Source organism: Myotis yumanensis, unplaced genomic scaffold, assembly GCF_028538775.1.
Source record: "Myotis yumanensis isolate MYYU_CA2020_CCGP unplaced genomic scaffold, mMyoYum1.0.hap1 SCAF_16, whole genome shotgun sequence".
Taxonomy (NCBI): domain Eukaryota; kingdom Metazoa; phylum Chordata; class Mammalia; order Chiroptera; family Vespertilionidae; genus Myotis; species Myotis yumanensis.
Window position 1 is genome coordinate 19,298,925 of NW_027223767.1, and position 23,257 is coordinate 19,322,181.

Consider the following 23,257-nt stretch of genomic DNA (forward strand, 5'->3'; position numbering starts at 1 on the left):
CTCCACCCTCCAGCTTCTAGGACCAGGTATCACTTAAAAAAGCCAGAGGGGCCCAACCTCAGTTCCCGCAATGGGCCAAGTGGAATTTGAGCTGGCCTGCGCCACTCTGAAGCAGTTGAAGGGCCCTGTGAGTGATCAGGAGAAGCTGGTGGTGTACAGCTTCTACAAACAGGCCACCAAGGGCGACTGCGACATCCCTGCCCCGCCTGACACAGACGTGAAAGCCAAGGCCAAGTGGGAGGCATGGAATGAGAAAAAAGGGATGACCAAGTTGGACGCCATGAGGATCTACGTGACTAAAGTAGAAGAACTGAAGAAAAAGGAAAATGGTCAAGGAGGACAAAGAGTCAAACAATGAAGTAGCAGGGCTCCTCTGGTAGGGAAATGGGCTTCTTAAAAGACCTTGAAGACTGAAATGTCCCGAAGCCATGGCTACCGTAGCTGAGACATCAATAAATCTTTTAAAAACTGCACGAAAGTGCACGTCTGCTGTTCAAACAGCAATGAACATAAGAGCATCTCTCCTCTAGAGAAAGTTCCATCAGATCTGGCCTTGGGTATGATTCTAAGTTTTCCCAGCCTTCCTATGCTCAGATCATATGTAGATATTTGACAGCAGTAGAGGGGTGGCAGAGAATCAGGCTAGGAAAATGCCGAAGGTTTGAAGTCCGTGACAGAGGCTCTGCTTCTGGGGGAGGAGGGAAGGAGAGGAGGCCCAGGCGCCTTATCTCGTCAGGGGCTGTCCATTCACTATTAACCCAACATTATGGAGGGGAAGAGGTGTTGTCTTCCAAAAAGCTGGTCAAGTCCTACTACCAAAAGCCCCTACTGGAACACAGGCCTGATGAAGTTCATGTGTTGAGAAAAGACAGACTTGTAGCAAGTAACTGTTGCATCGCAACACAGCAGTTGAGAAACACTGGAGCAGATGGATTCAAAATCCCACCTCTGAAACACTCATCAAGGCCTAGTGACCAAACTTTTCTTGGGACTACTGTGTAGCTAATCCTGGTTTCTACTTGGGGATGTTTGTGGGACAATATGTACATGCATGTATATGGGATTTGTTTCAGGAGCAAAACAAATCCTCTGACCCATGTAAGAGCCAGAGTGGCTGAGCTCAGCTTCCACTCCTTAGTATTGATATCATGGCGGCATCAATGCACAACATTGCACTAGGATATGGAGGCTAAACGATATTAGAGACATTTTGAAGCAAAAGGTCTGTTGTGGTATGGGATTCCCCAATGTTTTTCCTTAATTAAAAAAAATGTTTTGGGGGCTAGGGTTATCCATTGGGGACTAGCTTTAGCTCTTCAGGCCTCGCTTCATTCCTTGGGGCTAAGCTAGGCTCTTAGGGGCTAGACCTTCTGGACTGGGCTCCACCCTTTGGCACTAGGCTAGGCCATTTGGAACTAGGTTGGGCTCCTTCTGGCTAGGCATGGCTCTTTGGGGTTAGCTCAGCTTTTGCGGGTTACACTCAGCGCTTCAGGAGTAGGCTGGGCTCTTTGGAGCTAGGCTTGGCTTTTCCAGACGAGGCTGGACTCTTTGGGGCCAGGCTTGGCTCTTAGGAACTAGGATCAAGCCTTTAGGACTAGCTTCAGCGCTTTAGGGTGAGGCTCGGCCCTTTGGAGCTATGTTTGGCTCTTAGAAACTAGGGTCACAAAGAAAAACACACACTATTTTCATACTTCATGACATTAGGTTAGCTCCAGTTCATGAAGGACTATTAAACAACAGAAGCAACAACTATAAAGGCCTCAGAGGAAACCAAACCTCACCAGGTATCTTTGAGACCTTCTGTTCACATATTTGCAGGAAGTTGCTATAGAATAAGTACATTACTTAAGAATGACGTATACCCATGCCCAGCTGGTGTGGCTTAGTGGTTGAGCATTGTCCTGTGAACCAGGAGGTCACGGTTTGATTCCCGGTCAGGACATATGCCCGCGTTGTGGGCTCGATTCCCAGTGTGGGGCCTGCAGGAGGCAGCCAATCGACAATCCTCTCTAATCACTGATGTTTCTTTCTCTCCCTCTCCTTTCCTCTCTGAAATCAATAATAAAAAGTAATATGCAAATTGACCCTCACAAGATGGCTGCCTACGACCAGGTCAGTAGGGGGGTTAGTGAGGGACGACCAAACGACTGAACAGCAGGCTGCGTGGGGCGACCAGGTTGGTGGCGGGGGGCGGGGCAGTTGGAGGCAACCAGGCCAGCAGTGGAGGGGGCAGTAAGGGGTGACCAGCAGGCAGGCAGGTGAGCAATTAGGAGCCAGTGGTCCAGGATTGTGAGAGGGATGTCCGACTGCCAGTTTAGGCCCGATCCTGGCTAGCAGTCGGACATCCCCCTAGGGGTCCTGGATTAGAGAGGGTGCAGGCTGGGCTGAGGGGACCCCCCCATCGTGCACAAATTTTGTGCACTGGGCCTCCACACTAATAAAAGAGAAACATGTAAGTTGGTGTCACTCTGCTATGCCCACCAGCCAATAAGGATAAGTATGCAAATTCAATCGACAAAGATGGCAGTTAATTTGCATATGCAGGCATGGAGCGAAGACTGACGACGACTGAAGACTGAAGATGACTGAAAACTAGAGAGGCTTGGCTTCTCCGCTGTGGCTGGAGTGAAGGCCTGGGTCCCGGGTGCCGGAGGAAAACCAGTGCCGGCAGCCAGGGGAAGGAAGGCCTATTACCTAAGAATGAAGTATACCCATGCCCAGCCGGTGTGGCTTAGTGGTTGAGCATTATCCTGTGAATCATGAATCTCTTCGTGCAACGGGCCACTAGTATATATATAATTGATTTCAAAATTTTTTCCTCTTACTAGTAAGTGTACAACTATGCATGATCTAAGTTAATGCTGTTTATCTACTTGGGATATTTTAGCTTTATGATATCAGCCCTGATATCATAAAAGAGGGATCTAGTATTGGTTAGTCATTCAATACTTACATAAACCACTTATTTTACCATAAGAAACTTAGAAGTAGCCTAATACACTGGGGAATGTAGAGTTTCACAAGAGCAGTATTACTAGAGATACACATCAAGATTTACTTAAAAAAATTAATTATCTAATAGAAAAATCTGAGAAGTAACAAATCATAGTCTAAAAAACACAGAGGCTTATTTGATTATTCAAAATTCATACAATAATTTCCCCATGTATAAGCAAAAACAGTGAACCAATTGTCTAGAGGGGGAACATATCTAACTTGGTTTGCTTTGAAACTCATGATTGCTTCCATAAAACAGAGAATTTGAGTGCAAAGTTCTGTGAAGCCAGAAAAGGATTTTTTTCTCTCGGTGAAGGTAAGATCACCCTATAAGAAGAACTGAAATTCACCCTGAAATTTCCATACCCAACCCTGCCAGCAAGGGAGAACAGCAGAGGCTATGATTTACAAGTAATCCTATATAATAAAAGCCTAATATGCAAATTGTACCGAGTGGTTGTTCGATTGGGAGAGACCGGGAGTTCGATTGCTCCCTATGATGTGTGCTGACCACCAGGGGGCGGCGTGGAACACAGTGGGCATCGGTGACATGGCGCTGGCAGTGGGAGGCAGTGAAGGCGCTGCCAGCCTGATGGGCCCTGACGGGAGCAGGACCATGGCAGGATGATGGAGCAGGTGAGTGGGAAGCACCACTGGAATGGGCAATCGGCAGGGGTCCGATTGCCCTGCTGATTGCTCTGCAGATGGCAACCAGCGATGGTGGCAGGGGGCAGGGCCGCTGCCCAGCTCCCAAGTGCTGAGGGAGCTGGGCAGCAGGCCCTGCCCCAATTGATCACCCCACAGGTGGGATGGTGGAGCAGATGAGGGGGCAGCACCAGGCTAAGGGTGCCAGGTGGGGATGCAGGGCTATAAGGGTGGGGGTGCGAGCTGGGGCCCAATCTCCACAGGCCACCCTGAGGGACACCACCTGTGCATGAATTCGTGTACTGTGCCTCTAGTTCAATATATATTATTCTGGAACTGGTATCCTCTGAGTCAATCCTTTCCAATATTATCAATTTCTTTCCTGAAATTTGAACATGCCCACCACTTTATTTTTTTAAATATATTTTTGATTTCAGAGAGGGAGAGAGAGAGATAGAACATCAATGATTACAGAGAATCGTTGATCAGCTGCCTCCTGCACATCCCCTACTGGGGATTGAGCCAACAACCTGGGCAGGTGCCCTGACTGGGAATTGAACCTTGGCCTCCTGGTTCATAGGATGACGGTTAACCACTGAGTCACTCCAAGTGGGCATGCCCACCACTTTATTGATTTCAGAGAGGAAGAAGGAGGGAGAGAGAGAGAGAGAGAGAGAGAGAGCGAGAGAGAGAGAAACATCAATGATGAGAGAGAATCACTAATTGGCTGCCTCCTGCATGCCCCCCACTGGGGATCCAGCCTGCAACCTGGACATATGCCCTTGACCGGAATCGAACCCGGGACCCTTCAGTCCGCAGGCCGATGCTCTATCCACTGAACCAAACCGGCTCGGGCTGCTCACCACTTTATTTATTTTTATTGTATTTATTTTTAAAATATTTTTATTTCTTTCAGAGAGGGAGAGTGAGAGAGAGATAGAAACAACAATGATGAGAGAGAATCATTGATTGGCTGCCTCCACTGGGGATGGAGCCCACAACCAAGGCATGTACTCTTGACCAGAATTGAACCCAAGATCCCTCAGACCGCAGGCCGATGCTCTATCCAATGAGTCAAACCAGCTAAAGCTGCTCACCACTTTAAATAATGAATTTTACAGGTTGGTATAATAGCTTGATTTTAGAAGTATATCTTCAAAAAAATTTAATAATAAATGTACCCAATATAATTAATGTTTCCAGTAATTAAAATGTGTTTGTTCTACAGAACCAAACAGAAAATTACAAGAAAACAGTAAAAAAAATTTTTTTTCAGGCTAAAGAAATCGTCTAATCCATTTTAAAGAAATTTAATGTGTTCTTTTTGTGAAGATTTTTAAAAATTATATAAGGAAACTAGCAGAGCCAGGTGTGTAGCTACACAACACATTAGATCAGCGGTTCTCAACCTGTGGGTCGCAACCCTGTTGGGGGTCGAATGACCCTTTCACAGGGGTCGCCTAAGACCATCGGAAAATACATATATAATTACATATTGTTTTTGTGTTAATCACTCTGCTTTCATTATGTTCAATTTGTAACAATGAAATTGGGGGTCACCACAACATGAGGAACTGTATTAAAGGGTCGCGACATTAGGAAGGTTGAGAACCACTGCATTAGATCCCTCTGTTTTCTCTGGCTACTCAAAATTTTAAAGCAAGGAATGTGGGGGTGTTAATTAAATCTTTTGGTTTAAGGAACGAAATTTATTTTGCCAATAAGTGTTTTCATAAAATCCACATGCTTATTAAAATTCCTTCCATCCATCCCCAACCAAGGGTAATGTCCCATATAGCTGCCCCAGACTGACAATAAAAGGATTTATACCTAAAACATAAAAACGTATCAGAGCTTTCAAAGGTTAAAAATACACAAATCTTCACCACCCAGCTTCCTCGCCTATACAGGGAACAATCAAGTTGTGAGAGCATTAATTATGAATGGACACATCAAACTTTGCAGGTGATAGACAGGAATCATAAATGCTTGTTCCACGTGATATCTTCTATTAACGTTTAATTCGTTTAGCAAACCATTCATCACTTTTATCTGCTGCCATTGCCTATGGAAACAGAATTAGAATATATTTTCTAAGTCCATAAAACAAAACATATAGTTCACTTTGTACCTCATTGCATTGTCCATAATCAAGAAATTAACAACTGAAAAGTGTTATGTTTAATTTGACAGAGGATGCTGATGAATACCGAGCAATTACTTGTGGATTTTCACTTTGTAAAGGTCCTGCAGCCAGGAAGTATGGCTCATTGACTAGACAGCAAGGGTCCAGCACACCAGGCCGTACCAAAGGGTCATGTACCAATATTACACTCTTTGTGACTTATTAGCTAATTAGAGGCCCAGTGCACAAATACGTGCATGAATGGCGTCCCTTGGCCTGGTTGGCGATTAAGGCCTATGGAAGGGAGGGCAGGGGAAGAGGAGCCAGCCAGCAGGGGTAGGGGCCCTGGGAGGTTGGCCGTGGGAGCACACTGACCACCTGGGGGAAGCTCCTGCATTGAGCGTCTGCCCCCTGGTGGTCAGTGGGTGTCAAAGCGACTGGTCACTTAGGGAGCAAAGTAGAAATAGAGGAGGAAAAAGAACTGGTTGTAAAGCCTTAAAGATCTCTGTTCAAGCCCTAGCCCTGACACTGAATGTATAATATTGGGTGAGAGTATTTTTGAACCTCAGTTTCTTCATCTGAAAGAGAACTATCAACCTTTCAGATTGTGGTAAGAATAGAGAGTATTTATAAAGTACTTAATATGTCATGTGTCAAGAACATGTGAGATACTTAATAAATTGTAACTTTTATTTTTACATTATTAAAATAAGAATGGATTTGAAGTAAGATAAATTAAGTTATAGATATAAATATCCATGGTGAAGAGGTTTCGATGGCTATAAATTTAGTCTGGACAAAAAAAAGAACTAAAAATAAAAAAAAGGTTAACAAACTAGGCTTCCAACAAATCAACAAGAAAAAGATAAAACATTTCTTAAATGGATTTTAGTGGGCCTTAAAAAAGAAGCAAATAGCCCTGACCAAACGGCTCAGTGGATAGAGCATTGGCCTGCAGACTGAAAGGTCCCAGGTTCGATTCTGGTCAAGGGCATGTACCTTGGTTGTGGGCACATCCCCAGTCGGGGGTGTGCAGGAGGCAGCTGATCGATGTTTCTCTCTCATCGATGTTTCTAGCTCTCTATCCCTCTCCCTTCCTCCCTGTAAAAAAATCAATAAAATATATATTTTTTTAAAAAAGCAAATATTCATGCCGAACCGGTTTGGCTCAGTGGATAGAGCGTCGGCCTGCGGACTCAGGGGTCCCAGGTTCGATTCCGGTCAAGGGCATGTACCTTGGTTGCGGGCACATCCCCACTGGGGGGCGTGCAGGAGGCAGCTGATCGATCTCTCTCATCGATGTTTCTGGCTCTCTATCCCTCTCCCTTCTTCTCTGTAAAAAATCAATAAAATATATTTAAAAAAAAAAAAAAAAGCAAATATTCAAATAGAGAAGGGACATTCTAGGAAAATAAAATAGTGTGAACAAAGACATATTTAGAGATTAGAGAATAGACTAAAATGGCTAAAATGAAATGGATCAGAGGTGTGTCTTTCAAGTAGTTTGTCATGAAATTCAATGGATCATATTAATTGTTCTGTATTTATACAATCCGATTACACTAAAGCTAAATTTAAAAATTCATAGGACAAACCAACTGTATAAAACTATTTTTTGAGGATCAGGTAATGTCTACTCAGAGAAGAGAGAGAAAGTAGAATGAGAATAAAGGTAGCAAAGTGGGATCATGGGTAAAATCATTTTAGGATCAGATAGAGAGAGAGGTGCCTGTGCCTGAGGAGAAGCTGTCAGAGAGATGCAAAGATGGCAGGATCTCTAACACCAAAGGAGAAGAGAGCTCAAAAGAGGAGGAAGCTGGCCAGTGATATGAAAGAGCAAGGAGAGAGTCTAGCAAATTTGCCAACAGACAGGTTGCCTGAGAATCCATTTTCCTTTACGGTAAAATTTATAAGTGCTACATTTTCTACACATTTTCTACTTTAATTAACATTAATTGAGTGTCTGTTATTACGTCAGTAATTTAGCAGGCTCTATAAACCACAAAACAATTCTATGAGGTGGATAATCTTATTTTCTCAAATTTTTAGATAAGAAAACTTAAGTTTAGAGACTTTAAGTAAATTGCTTGAGGTCAGCCATCATCATTTCCCTGACTTCCTAATTTCTAGTTGCTTGAGGTCAGCCATATTGTTATTAAGTGACAGAACCAGGAAATATTGATTCATTCCTTTAATCATGAATAGGGTATTCACTGAGTGCATACTACATACCAAGGATGTTAGATGCTGGGGTACAACAATGAACAATTGCTTGGATGCTGCTAAAGAACTGTTTGAAGAGGATAGAAAAGGAGCTGAATTAGGCAGGATGGAAGTCACTGATGAGATCAAAATGCACATTTCACTGAGTGACAGGAGTCAGTGTAGTACAGACTGAAGTGTGAATGGGAGGTGAGAAGTACAAGTAGCGTATAGGCAGATTAAAAGAAAACCAGGAGAAGTTATATAGGGTAAATAAAATATTTTCCAGAGATGGAAGGTACTGGAGCTTGAGAACAATTCACTAAAAAGGAAGAGACTGAATCTATAGAAGGAGAAGAGATGACCAAAAGAGCTAAGAAGGTGAGAGGGGATGGTGTCCAGGCATTTCCATTCACTGAGCAGGATAATCCTGATACAGCAGAAGTGGTTCCCGAAGGCAGCCTGAGGTAGTGGGAAGGCACAAAAGCTGTACCCAGATAAGAGTCACATGGTGGCAATGAGGACAGTTCCTGGTTCAAAAGTCATCCCAAAGCAAAAGAATATGGTTCTGATAGTAAGAATGGTCCCTGTGGCTTTGGCCTTTCCCCACACACTTAATGCCACCTCCCTTGGGCTATTATCCTATAAATTAGAAATGACACTCACGTCTTCCAACAATTGGTTTCCTGTTGGATCCATCTTAGAAAGTTTTCGAAATGCTTCATCCCCCACAAAGCAGATTTCATGTCCATCCTATACCAAAAAAGAAAAAAGAATTCTGGCAAACAGACACCTCGGAAGAAAGCCTTGGTGCAGCCCGTCCCCTTCCTGAGTAATACTTACCGGGTCGGCCAGAATGACCACTTGTACTGTTGCTTTCCCGGGGGTATCCAGACTCACCAGGGGAGTCAGAATCTTCTGCTTCTCCCTTTTCATCAAGTCTTCTAAGTCAGGCAGCTTGAGGAAAACACAAAGAAAAAGTGAGCTAGGGATACCGCACCACTGTTAGGCCATGGTCCTTGTTGACCCTAGAGCAGTGGTTCTCAACCTTCCTAATGCCGCGACCCTTTAATACAGTTCCTCATGTTGTGGTGACCCCCAACCATAAAATTATTTTCGTTGCTACTTCATAACTGTAATTTTGCTACTGTTATGAATTGTAATGTAAATATCTGATATGCAGGATGTATTTTCATTGTTACAAATTGAACATAATTAAAGCATAGTGATTAATCACAAAAACAATAAATATATATGTGTTTTCCAATGGTCTTAGGCCACCCCTGTGAAAGGGTCGTTCAACCCCCAACGGGGTCTCGACCCACAGGTTGAGAACCGCTACCCTAGAGGAATATCAAATCAACCAGAAAAAACCCAGGAGTCACTCGTCTGATTTTTGTTATCTCAGCTGCTTGAGGCAACCACTGAAGCCACGATCAGAATGAACCTAAAGAATGGGAGACCCAAGGTTCTCAGCAGTTGAACTAATTATCACAGAACTTAAATAAAAGATCTGGTACCAAACATTACCTCTTTCTGGGGACAAGAAAAGGCAATTCTTCCAAAAGCTGCTGCATGATCAACTGCATCCTTGATGCCCTGTAGCTCCAGCTTACACTGAAAAGAAGAAAGGAGGTTTGGTTTATTTTTCAGAACAGGTTGTGTGGCAAAAAACAAAAAAAAAATAATTCACAGTACTAAAGGAATAAAGTAAAAATGAAGTCTCCCTCCTACTCTCACTCCAGAGGCAACCAGCCAGCAGTTTCCTATGTATATTTCTAGACACACAGCATCTTTTCTTTTTACACAAATGGCAGCATAATTTACACATTAATTCTGTCCCTTGTTTTTCTCCTATTAATGTTAACATATCAGCACATAAGGAATCACCTCAGTCTTTTTCGATAGCTGCATAGTAATCCAGCCTATGGATGAACCATAAATTATTGAACTATTCTACTAATCCATAGGACAATTATATTATTTCTTATATTTTGCTATTATAAACAATGCTGCAACAGATAACCTTGTACACAGTTCTTTGTGAACATGTCTGATGAGTATGTAAAATAAATTCCCAGTAATATGAAAGAGCAAGGAGAGAATCTAGCAAATTTTCAACTGAGAGGTTGCCTGAGAGTCTATTTTCTTTTATTGTAAATAAAGGAATAGACCTACTGGGTCAAGTGCAAGGACTAAATCATGCTCAAATGCTGGGTTATTTTTTAAAAGAAAAAGATAAAAATACCTATCATTACAGCATTAAATCTTGTCTATATCTCTTCTGATTCAGCAATTCCACTTCGAAAAAATATATCCCCAAATATCTAGGTGGTGATGTTATCAGCAATTTTTTTCTTTTCTTTTTCTGTTTCTATATAAATATTAAATCACTATGAAGAAATTAAGGGAATAACCTTCATGTTAACCTCATTTATAAGCCAAACTCAAAGTAACAGATTATTTCTCTCCAAGATCACTCACCTGGTTATCAGCATAGCCAAGCAAAGCCCTTTGCTTCTCTTCATTTTTTTCATAAATTTTCATTCCCAGTAGATTAGACCAGTAGTTCAAGGACTTCTGAAGATCAGACACTGCTAGAGTTACTTTTAATACAGGATCTGTAAGGTAATAAAACAGCAGGAATGGATAGGTCAGTGTAATGGAGTAGAAAAGAAAGACCAAAGGGGGCTCAAGTATATATAAGAATTTAGTTTATTATAAAAAAGGGATTTTAAGTCAGCATGAAAGGCACATTATTCAAAGACTGGCTTCTCATTTAGTGGGAAAAAGTTACACCTTTAAACTAAATGGCAGAATGCATTCCTTATGGGTTAAAGGATTAAGTTTAACGAATGAAACCATAAAAATACTATAATAAATAATATCAGGTGATTATTTATACAATTTTGGAAGAAAGACTTTTCTTTAAAACCTGACACAAGATACAAAAACCATGAAGGAAAAATTGCTAAGTTAATTACATGAAATAGAAAATTCCTAGACAACAAAAGCAAAAAAAGAAAAAAGAATTATAATCAAAATGAAAGAGTAAACAAGTAGGAAACATTTTTTTTCTAAAATATAAGACAAAAAGTCCTTATTAGTTAAGTAATCTTTAAACATTAATAGGAAAAAGATGAATATCCTAGAAAAATAGGAATAAGGCACAGAACTAGTATGGTCAATGAACATATGAAAAAATATACAACCTCACAAATAATCAAAGAAATGAGAATCCAAATAAAACACTGTTATCTAATTGGCAAATATTTTTAAAAGTTTGCAGCACAGACTGTGATAGTGCAGGAGGGAAATCACAATCATATAATACTGGGAGAGTGAAAACTAGTTCATTTCTGGGGAACAATTTGACAGAATATATCCAAAGCCTAAAAAATATACAGGGCTTTTAAAAGAACAACCCCATTTCAGCAATTAAAGAAGTAATTGTGGCCTAGCTAGTGTGGTTCAGACACTGAGTGTTGACCTATGACCCAGGTCACGGTTTGATTCCCAGTCAGGGCACATGCCTGGGTTTCGGGCTCGTTCCCCAGTGGGGGGCATTCAGGAGGCAGCTGATGAATGATTCTCTTTCATAATTGAGGTTTCTGTCTCTCTCCCTGTCCCTTCTTCTCTGAAATCAATAAAAATTAAAAACATAAAGAACTGTGTATGTATGAAGGGCTTTTATCACAAAGGCATCCATCACAGTGTTCCTCATAACAAGGAAACACTAGGGAAAACATAAATATCCAACAATAGAGAACTGTTTATCTTCCTATGATTCAATACAATGGAATTTTTACAATGAAATATGAATAAAGATAGACATATTTAATTATATATTTTTAAACTTTTTTTTGTTGTTGACACTAGGACAGATGTCTCCATTCCTCACCTCCATGCAGCCCCCACACCCCTTTCCCTCTAGCCATCACCACACTGTTGTCCAGGTCTATGGGTTTATGCATATATTTATTTATTTTTAGTTTTTTTTTTACATTTATTTATTTTTAAATAAAAGACTGGCAAGCTATACTCTAAAATGTTAAAATCTATTTTGTTTTGCAAAAAGAGCAAAAATTATATTAAAACATCATATTGGAAACTTTTATATTATAAAGTGACTTTCTCCAGAGCTGTTCCAAGTCTACATCTGCCTATGATAAATTCAATACATTGTCCTTCCGTTTCACTGCCTTGCTCTGGTTTGCTAGAATTGCAATGCCATGACCCAAGGCAAGGTGTTTCTCACAGGTCTCTCTGCCTGGCAGACTGTTTTAGTTTTCCCATTCATTGAGAAATCAACAGATTCCAGCTGACTCCGAAGGGAAGCAGGGGCAGGAATGGTAAATTAGTGGGTGAAACTACAGATAAGTAAGTGATTCAAAGGAAGGGTGGACACAGCTAGACTGATACATTTACTATTTTACCAATCAGAAATTAATGCCCTGAAGGCTCTATCATTCTCAAGGACAAACACATCTTAGGATTGTAGGCTTGCCATTATCTTATATATTGAAACATCAAGATTAGGAGGGAAATGTACAGAGAAATAAGTGACAGAAGTTGAGTTTTAAAGTTAGTATGTAAAGCAACAATCACCTATCAACAAAAATCATCATAGAAATCCCTTAAGTCACTAGTGAAGTACAGAAATACCATCTCAGTACGTCCCACCTCCCACAATGGAACACGTCACTTTCTTCTGCTGAGCTCCAGATGAAAAGCAAGTAGCATTCAACACAACAATCAGACTCAGTGTGAGGAGGTTCTGGGACTTGAGGCAGACCAGTGGAGGAAAGAGAAATGTCCCCCATCTCAGGTCCACTTAGGGCATGTATTCACTGAGTGAAATGACAGGCAGAATTGCCCTAGCTACTCACCAGTATTTTTTCCTTTTGGCAGAGCAGGTGGCAGACTTTGTAGGAATGAAATACACACATGAGGATGATGTCTGGGTCATAAGTGAATAAATGAAGCACTTCATGTAGTTTCTTTCCTGCTGCTCCCTGTGGCGGTCAGTGTGGGGGTGGCTCCTCACTTCCATTCTTCCCTCACTCACTGAGTACCAGCACTATAGTTAGCAAAACTGACCTTAGCTGGAGAATATGACTAACTGGTCTAAGGATAATCCTGTTTCTCCTACCAGTGATTGGTTCACAAGCGGGCATGTGAATAAAATCTGATAAGGAAGCCCAGCCAGAGTGGCTAAGTGGTTGGGTCGACCTATGAACCAGGAGGTCATGGTTTGATTCCTGGTCATGCCCAGGTTTCGGGCTCAATCCCCGGTGTGGGGCGTGCAGGAGATAGCGGATCAATGATTCTCATCATTGATGTTTCTATCTCTCTCCCTCTCTCCCTTCCTCTCTGAAATCAATAAAAATATATTTTTAAAAATCTGACAAGGAAGTTTGCGGAAAGATTCTAGAAAAGTTTGGTCTGCTCTTAAAAGAGAGCAGCAGCGGTCTCTCCCTCTCCTACCAGGAGAGAACGTAGGAGCCTGTAGCTGTAATTGCTACTGCAGCCACCCTACCACAAGGAGGGGAACTGGCTCTGGGGCCAAGAGAATGGAGAGAGAGAAAATTTGGGTTCTCATTGCCTTTTTTTTTTTAATTGATTTATTTTTTACAGAAAAGAAGGGAGAGGGATAGAGAGTTAGAAACATCGATGAGAGAGAAACACCGATCAGCTGCCTCCTGCACAATCCTTACTGGGGATGTGCCCGCAACCAAGGTATATGCCCCTGACCAGAATCGAACCTGGTACCCTTCAGTCTGCAGGCTGACTCTCTACCCACTGAGCCAAACCGGTTAGGGCTCATTACCATTTCTGAGCTGCTGAATCAATGAATGCTGAAATCTTCCCTACCTATAGAATGCTGGCTTTGTGAGCTAAAATAAATTTCTTATTGTTAAAGCTAGTTTGAATTGGGTTTTGTTTTTTGCAGCTGAAAGTACCTTAAATAGCTACATTACCAGTAGAACCAGTCCCGATCCCCTATAAAGATCTCATGTAAGAATATAACTTTTCAGAGAACAAGTAACAACACTGGCTTGAGAAAGACATGTCATGTTAATATAGAAAGACTTCACAGGAGAAAGAAATCCAACTCCCTCCTCCTTCCATCAAAGATGCCTTTAGACAGAGGCCTTTATAAATTACCTGACTGAGGTGGACTTTGATTCTGCAGATAGAACTTATATCCTCCTGGGGCCTCAGTTTCAAAAACACCGTCGGCAATTTCAGTGAGTGGCCACTTCAGCTTCCTGGCATTGCTCACAGCCTGGCTAGAAGCGACTGTGATACCCTAGGAAAAACAACAATATCATCCAAGTGTCGAATCACAAGAGACCTTTTATAATGAGACAAAACCCATCACCTTCTTATTGTGGATAAAAAAGAGGGTATGTACAAGTCCAGTGACTGAAAGTAACCTCACAGGGTGATCTGATCATAAATTTCTAACTGGGCAAGTCATGGTGGGTAGTCACACCCCAGGCCTACATCATTTTTAAAAATATGTATTTTTATTAATTTCAGAGAGGAAGGAAGAGGGAGAGAGAGATAGAAACATCAATGATGAAAGAGAATTATTGATTGGCTGCCTCCTGCACACCCCACACTGGGGATGGAGCCAACACCCAGGGCATACGCCCTGACTAGGAATTGACCATGATCTCCTGGTTCATAGGTGGACACTCAACCACTGAGCCACACCGGCCAGGCCAGCTTACTTCTTCAGCCTCAACTCTACCCACTCCCTTCTTCACGCACTAAGCTGCAGTCAGACTGCGCTACTCATAGTTCTGAGTGACACCGTCTCTCTCCTCTCTGGGTGAGCACATGCTGAGGACACTCATCTCACCATCCCATCCCAACTCCACTCACCTGGCTCAGAGGTCACCTCTGCAAAGCTTTTCCTAAACTTTCACTCTCCAGGAATAGGCTGGGAATTACTCCTATGTGTTCCCACATCCCCCAGCTCATATCCCAATTTAGCACTTATCACACTGTATTCTTGTCTCTTTACTTGTTTCCCCCACCAGGCAGGAAGCTCCTTGGGCCAGAGACTATGCTTTACCCTCTATTGCATCCTTAGGACTTAACAAGGTATAAGGGACAATAAATATCTGTTAATGAGACATGAAGAGTGAAAAATAGAAAACAGAAAAACAAATGTATTAATATGTTGAATCTGAACAGTCCTTTTATTTATAAAACACTTTCATAGACATTTGATTTTCATAAAAACTTCCTTCTAGATAGCATCGCTATTTTAATGAGTTAACAGCATTAATGAGATCAAATGACCAAAATAACATCTAGCATGAGGCTGATTTGCTCAGTAGATTCTGAATGAAAATTAGTTACTCCTATCTTGCTGTTTTGGTCCCAGTGGCATTCTATTTAGCACATAGTAACTGCTCAATAAATGGTGGCTACTATTACTATAATAAGTGCATAATAACTTGAATTCCTGAATGAATGAATGTATTCTCTTTATCCTCAAAATCTTTTCAGATTTTTCCCTGACTGGGATTGGCTGTAATAGCCCAGACCAGTATTAATAGTCCACTACAGACAAAATATTTCTCTGAATGGTGATCAGGACCTGACCAGACCAATGACTCTGGCCCTTTACCTCTTGAGGTTCACTCATTCCTCTAGAGGTGTTTTTTCTCCTTCAAAGCTGTCTCTAAGTCTTGAGTTTGATTCCAAACTGCAGGGAGAACACATTTCATCCTGAAGCCAGGGTTATCCAAGTGGTTTTGTTTTAAATAGAAATCATAAAACTAATCACTAAACTACACCCACAGGCCATTAATTCATCAGTCATCATAACCTAAGCTGCATAAGTGATCTCAACCACTGGCATGGCTCAATGGTTAGAGCGTCAGCCTGCACACCAAAGGGTCTTGGGTTTGATTCCGTCAAGAGCATGTATCTGGGTTGTGGGTTCGCTCCCTACCCTGGGTCAGTGCATGCAGGAGGCAAACAATGGATGTATTTCTCTCCTATTAATGTTTCTCTCTCTGCATCCCTCCCTCCCTCCCTTTCACTCTCTCTGAAAAAGCAATGGAAAAAATATTCTCAGGTGAGGATTAACAACAAAAAAGGTATAGCCGAAAGTCTAGAACAAAATGATATTTACCTTAAAGTCATTGCCAAGCTTGTAGTTTTTGATGCCATAATTGTAAGTCAGTTCTGCAACAAAATGATCATCCTCAGGTCCAAATCCCACCATTGTTTTACTCCATTTGCCATCATAAGGCCTAGAAAAATAGAAGCAAATGAACCCAGTGACCTTAGACAAAATCTGACTCAGGCCTCCCTCAAAGAACTATTGGGACAGAGGGTGGGCACGTCCCTTCAGGTCCTCTAAGGACCCATGAGGATGAGATGACCTCATCTGGTGCTAAGAGCAACTGAGAACAGTGCTCATGGGCCCCATCACCAAAGGCTCTGAAGACCATGCGTTTAGCACTTACTTGAGGAAGAGATTCATCTACCTTCTCCTTAAAGGAGGGGACAGAATCTTATAAAGGCTGACCTTAATTTATTTTTTTGGATTTCCTTCAATAAGCCACCAAAACTTGGAATTTTCACTTGCCCTGGCTACTAAGCTTAAGAGATACTTGATAAGACATTGTTTCACCCACAGCACATAAATATTTATTTGTGTTCTTGAAGTTACCCAATTTACTGCCTCCTTAATTTTCTCCTCTGCCTTATACTCACTTTGAGAAACTGCTTTCTATTCTCCAGGGGTATTCAGAACCTAAAGGAAATTTTAAGAAAAAAGGTGTCATACCCATTACAGGTAGCTTTGCAGCCTTCTTCAAATTCCTCATGCCGCAGAACCTGGTAAGGGAATTAGAAAAAACAGTCAGTTTTACTAGAACTACATACAGCACATTAAGCACAAAACTAAAATAATCAAAACACAGACATTTTCATTTGTAAGCTTTACTTGTAAAACAATCAGAAGATGATAAGCTTTATATCTTTCTCAGGCTAGTAGTAGAGGTGAGGAAGAACCAGAGCCAGGTAACCAAGCAAAGCTGTGAAATCTATTTAGACTGGGAAGCAGTGCTATATAGCTGTGTGTGTTTTTTTGTTTAAGTTTTTATTTTTTTTATTTTTATTTTTAAATATGCCAAAGGGTTTACAGATTCCTTGACAATTGTGAGGTTTCTTTTTTTTAATATATTTTATTGATTTCTACAGAGAGGAAGGGAGAGGGACAGAGAGTTAGAAACATCAATGAGAGAGAAACATCGACCAGCCGCCTCCTGCACATCTCCTACTGGGGATGTGCCCGCAACCAACGTACATGCCCTTGACCGGAATCAAACCCGGGACCCTTCAGTTTGCAGGCCGACGCTCTATCCACTGAGCCAAACTGGTTTCGGCACTGTGTGTTTTTTAAGTGGCCTTCAGCATTAGAAAAGTCTGGTTTGGAATTCTATCACTTAGCAGTTGTGTAACCATAAGACTGTTGCTTAAGATTGGGGTCTTCAAATATTTTGTGAAAGTGGGTAATTTATTAAAGCACAGAACCTAGTACACAGTAGGTGTTGGTGTCTATTTTCCTTTTTGATTCTCACTGCTATTGCTCCAGTTCAAGTTCCCATCACTTCACTTACAGACTACTTATTGATCTCCTTCCTTAATACCACTGTGGACAAAAAAAAGGGTGGGTGGGTGGGGACTCTATAATAAATATGACAAATCCAGTCAAGATGATCTGATCACAAATTTCTACCTGGGCAGGCTATGGTGGGTAGTCCTGTCCCAGGCACATAACATCGTTAGTAAAATGTTTATCTTTGCCTTAAGCAAGCCCTGTGCATTTTTCTGTGCATCTAGGTTAACACACTTTTGAAATGCCTCTTTATTCTTTCATACCCTTCAGAAACATGACCACCCTGGAGAGCACATGCCTCATTCGACATGCTTGCACCTTGCTTTCTCCCATTTTCATTTAATTCCAAATGTATAAGAGAAACTGCAAAACTGTCACTCTCTGCCCTAACCTGTTTGGCTCAGTGGATAGAGCATTGGCCTGTGGACTCAAGGATCCCAGGTTCGATTCCGATCAAGGGCATGTACCTTAGTTGTGGGCACATCCCCAGTAGGCGATGTGCAGGAGGCAGCTGATCAATGTTTCTCTCTCATTGATGCTTCTAACTCTCTATCCTTCTCCCTTCCTCTCTGTAAAAAATCAATAAAATATATTTAAAAAAAAACAAAACTGTCACTCTCTGGAGCATTTGAGATCCTCCTTCCCAGCACTGTGTCAGTTTGGCTCAAATAAACTCTTTTTTTTTTTTTTAAATGTTTTTATTGATTTCAAAGAGAGGGAGAGAAAATAATGATGAGAAACTAACTGACAGGCTGCCTCCTGCACACCCACCATTGGGGACCAAACCTGTAACCTGGCATGTGCCCTGACCAGGAAACATCTGGTGATCTCCTGGCTCATAGGTTGACACTCAACCACTGAGCCATGCTGGCTGGGCTCAAATAAACTTTTTTTAAAAATAAATCTTTATTGTTCAGATTATTACAGTTGTTCCTTTTTTCCCCCATAGCTCCCCTTCACCGGGTTCCCACTCCACCCCATGCCCTTATCCCACCTCCCCACTGTCCTTGTCCATAGGTGTAAGATTTTTGTCCAATCTCTTCCTGTACCCCTTACACCCCTTTCCCCCTGAGAATTGTCAGTCCACTCCCTTTCTTTTTCTTTCTTTAAATATATTTTATTGATTTTTTACAGAGAGGAGGGAGAGGGACAGAGAGTTAGAAACACTGATGAGAGAGAAACATCGATCAGCTGCCTCCTGCACACCCCCTACAGGGGATGTGCCCACAACCAAGGTACATGCCCTTGACCGGAATTGAACCTGGGACCCTTGGGTCCGCAGGCTGACGCTCTATCCACTGAGCCAAACTGATTAGGGCTCCACTCCCTTTCTATGCCCCTGATTCTATTATATTCACCAGTTTATTCTATTCTTCAGATTTTTTATTCACTTGATTTTTAGATTCACTTGTTGATAGATATGTATTTGTTGTCACTTTGATGTTTATAATTTTTATCTTTAGCTTTTTCTTCCTCTTCTTAGAGAATACCCTTCAGCTTTTTATATAATACTGGTTTGGTGGTGGTGAACTCCTTTAGCTTTTTCTTGTCTGTGAAGCTCTTTATCTGACCTTCAATTCTGAATGATAGCTTTGCTGGGTAGAGTAATCTTGGTTGTAGGTTCTTGCTATTCATCACTTTGTATATTTCTTACCACTCCCTTCTGGCCTGCATAGTTTCTGTAGAGAAATCAGCTGACAGTCATATGGGTACTCCCTTGTAGGTAACTATTTTTCTCTTGCTGCTTTTAAGATTCTCTCTTTGTCTCTTGCCCTTGGCATTTTAATTATGATGTATCTTGGTGTAGTCCTCTTTAGAGTCCCCTTGTTTGGGGTTCTCTGCGCTTCCTGGACTTTAAGTCTATTACTTTCACCAGAGGGGAAGTTTTCTGCCATTATTTCTTCACACTTGGAGTGCGGGAAACGAGTTAAGTCGGCTCGGGTGAATTGCGCGTACTCCGCGGGAGCCGTCTTTAACTCGGTTCATATAGATTTGCGGTGGAGTGCGGGAAACGTGTAAACTCGGGCCGATTGTAACTGCGTATTACCAAATATTTGTTTGTAATCCACCCTTTTGGTGGATGGAACAAAACCAAAAGACAGAGCCATCTTATATTTTGGCGGGAAATTCACCCGCACTCCAAGTGTTCAAATAGGTTTTTAATATCTTGCTCTCTCTCTTCTTCTGGCACCCCCATAACTTGGATGTTGGTACACTTGAAGTTGTCCCAGAGGCTCCTTACACTATCTTCATATTTTTGGATTCTTTTTTCTTTTCCGGTTGGGTTTTTCTGTTTTTTTTGTTTTTTGCTTCTTCCTATTTCAAATCTTTGACTTGATTCTTGGGATCCTCTCGTCTGCTGTTAGATCTCTGTATATTATTCTTTATTTCAGTCAGTGTATGCTTAATTTCTGATTGGTCCTTTTTCATATCCTTGAGGGTCTCACTAAATTTCTCAGAGGTTTCTAGAAGATTCTTTAGTAACCTTATAACCGTGGTTTTGAACTCTATATCCAGTATTTTGCTTTCTTCCATTTCTTTCATTTGTGACTTGTTTCTTTGTCTCTGCATTTTGGCTGCTTCCCTGTTTGTTTCTATGTACTGGGTAGCTGCTAAGTCTCCTTGAGTTGATAGAGTGGCCTTGTGTGGTAGGTGTCCTATAGGGCCCAGTGGCTCGGCCTCCCCAGTCACCTGAGGTGGATGCTCTTAGTGCACCCCTTTGTGGGATGTTTGCACAGTCTTGTTGTAGTTAATTAACCCTTGATTGCTGTTGGTATCACCGAGAGGAGTTGACCTCCAGGCCAACTGGCTTTGGTGACCAGCTGTGTCTACACTGGAAGATCTGTTGCACAAAAGACACCCTTATAGGGCAGGACTTGCTTCAGTAGGGCTTTGGTGCTCACTGAGTCTGCCCCTTGAGTGTGTCTCTTATGGTTGTGAAGAATTGTAATCCGTTATCATGTCCAAGGAGGTGCAAGGTCAGCCACTGTCTGGGGCCACCCAGCAGGAGCTACAGAGACATCTGCAGATTCCTCCTCCTTGTATGGAATTTGGAAGTGCCCAGCTGTGACACAAGGCTGCTGCTGCTACCAGATATTGGGCCTTACTTTGGAATCTCTGGGGCTCTCTGACCCAGCTGCAGTTTGTTTTAGGCAAAAGGACAGGCAATTCATATGCAAAAGCCAATGCGCACAGCTTGGGTGGGGTTTAAATTGGGTGGGGCAGGGTCTCTGGGAATCACCAGTTCAGAGCAAACAGCAATGGCTTCCCTGAACCGGAGAAGTCCCTGGTTCTCCGACCCCCAGGAACAATGATTACTTCGAGCACCTCTATGAGTAAGCCACCCTCACATTCCTGTCCCAATGCCAGACAGTCCAGTTTTTTCCCCATATGTGTCTGGGTCCCCTAGATTCTCGCCTGTAACTGGAATTCAGGGCAAGCGGGAGCTTGCATCTCCCTCCGGGTTTAAAGAACAGCACATCCAGGTGTCAGCATTTTCCGCACCTCCACACCTCTTACCAGTCTCAACGCGCTTTCTTCACCTTTCTAGTTGTAGGATTTCCACTCAGCCAGCTTTCCCGCGGTTCTGGGTGGTAGTTGTTCTGCCATTTAGTTGTAATTTTCGTGTGGTTGTGAGAGGCAGCAAGTATAAGTGATTACCTATACTGCCATCTTCTCCCTCTCTCAAATAAACTCTTATAATAAAAATTCTCTACAAATTTGGACATTTCTTACATCGACAGCACCATAAATTAGGTCTCTAGACCTGGCCGGCGTTGCTCACTGGTTAGAGTGTCACCCTGCAAACCAAAGGGTCAAGGGCTCGATTCTGCATCAAGGGCACATACTTGGGTTACAGGTTCGATGCCCACCTCGGTCGGGGCACATGCGGGATGCAACCAATCGATGTGTCTCACATCAGTGTTTCTCTCTCTTTCTCCCCCTCCCTTCCACTCTTTCTGAAAAAGCAATAGAAAAAATGTCCTCAGGCATAAATGTCCTGGGGCATAAAGTCTAAATACTTAGCATAGAATTCAAGATATAATCGGAAGGAGTACCAACCTATTTGTGCTGATATCCTATCTCCTCAACTTCAAATAAGTAATTGCATCTAAAGGCATGTAAAACTAGCCCTAGCTGGTTTGGCTCAATGGATAGAGCGTCACTCTGCGGACTGAAGGGTCCCGGGTTCGACTGCGGCCAAGGACACATGCCTGGGTTGCAGCTCAGTCCCCAGTGGGGGGTGTACAGGAGGCAGCCGATCAATGATTCTCTCTCATCATTGATGTTTCTGTCTCTCTCTCCCTCTCCCTTCCTCTCTAAAGTCAATAAAATATATTTAAATAAATAAATAAATAAATAAATAAAGGCATGTAAAACTAGTGGTGCTTCCCGAACATTCCTTATATCTGTACTGGCTCTTTAGTAGGGTACTATCCCCTTGGGGTCTGTGGAAGTCCTATCTTTAGACTTCAACTCAAATGCAAAGTCCCTGTGAATTATCTCTTGACACTCCAGGATGGAGTTCAGTCTCTCCTTCTTGTGTAACAGTCGCTGACACTTTCACAATAAAGGACAGTTTGCAGTTTTCTACCACATCGAATTTCTACTTCCCTTGCTGTTAGTTTTGCACAAATTCCCATCCTCACCCCACCCCAGGCCAGCATTAACTGAGGACAGATACACAGAGTCATTTTCATCTGCTCCCAAACCTCAACACAGTCCCGAGGAACTGGACAATATACTAGTACCTGCACCCCACGTCCTCTGCACGCTCTACATTCAACTGCACCTTGTACCTCTCAGGTCCTTGCTTATCAGGAGCTCCCCAGCGGCTTCCACCTGCCTGCCACCCAGTGACCCGCAGGAGCATAACTGCCCGGGGCCGCAGAGAGGTGCGGGATGTTGGAGAGGAGACGGGGTTTGACTTCACACTTACATCGGGGCTGTTGAGAGGAGAGCGGGCGCATCCACCCAGACCCAGAGAGTCCAAAGGAGAACACCCCAACCTCCCGGAGAGAAACAGAGCTCTGACTATACGGACGATCTCCGCCGAAAGGCTCCACACCCGGAGACTGAGTGACTGTCAGCCCGAACTTGAGCTCTGCCTTTCCCACCAGGCGGGACGCTCCACAAGGTCCGGAGCGCAGTACACGTTTGTGAATGAATTTAAATGAAAGAACGTGTGTGAGCACGTCATCAGCAACAGATAAAATGCGAGGCCCCGTTCAAAGGCCATAACCCAAGCACAGCTTCCTGAGGCCGGAAACCCGACGGGGCTAATGGGAAGGCCGGGGCGAGGGTCGGACACCGAGTAGGGCTGACCCCCGCGTCCCTCCTCTCGGACAGGTGAGGCTCAACCGCCCGCGGCCCCCCGCGCCCCTCACGCCCCCCGCGCGGCAGCCCCTCTCGCCCGCGTCTACACCTTCATGCCCAGGACATCACGAAAGAAACGCGCCGTCTGGAAGCGGTTTCCCACTTTGAAGACGAAGTGCAGAGCTCGGCGCGTCTCCATGACCAGCAGCGCAACACACCCGTCTCGCACACTCTGCCGCTCCGCCCGCAGGGTTGCTCCGCACCTAGACGACGCGGACGACGCGGACGACGCGGTGACGTCATCACGCGCCGCCGGCGCA

General features: G+C 42.9%; 1 protein-coding gene across 2 annotated transcripts; it reads right to left on the reverse strand.

The window, feature by feature from the left end:
* Positions 1 to 4,936: 4,936 nt before the first annotated feature.
* On the reverse strand, positions 4,937 to 23,211 carry GLOD4 (glyoxalase domain containing 4). 2 transcript variants are annotated; one of them, XM_070392890.1, is made up of 9 exons: positions 23,047 to 23,211; positions 16,788 to 16,837; positions 16,128 to 16,248; positions 14,138 to 14,282; positions 10,454 to 10,590; positions 9,500 to 9,586; positions 8,813 to 8,926; positions 8,636 to 8,722; positions 4,937 to 5,707 (listed from the first exon to the last, which is right to left on the reverse strand). In XM_070392890.1, exons 1-9 carry the CDS (start codon positions 23,134 to 23,136, stop codon positions 5,654 to 5,656), a joined length of 885 nt encoding a protein of 294 aa, XP_070248991.1. In that variant the 5' UTR covers positions 23,137 to 23,211; the 3' UTR covers positions 4,937 to 5,653. The 2 variants fall into 2 exon arrangements, with proteins under 2 accessions (XP_070248991.1, XP_070248992.1); XM_070392891.1 differs by having other exon boundaries at positions 16,715 to 16,837; positions 23,047 to 23,135.
* Between the last annotated feature and the right edge of the window lie 46 nt (positions 23,212 to 23,257).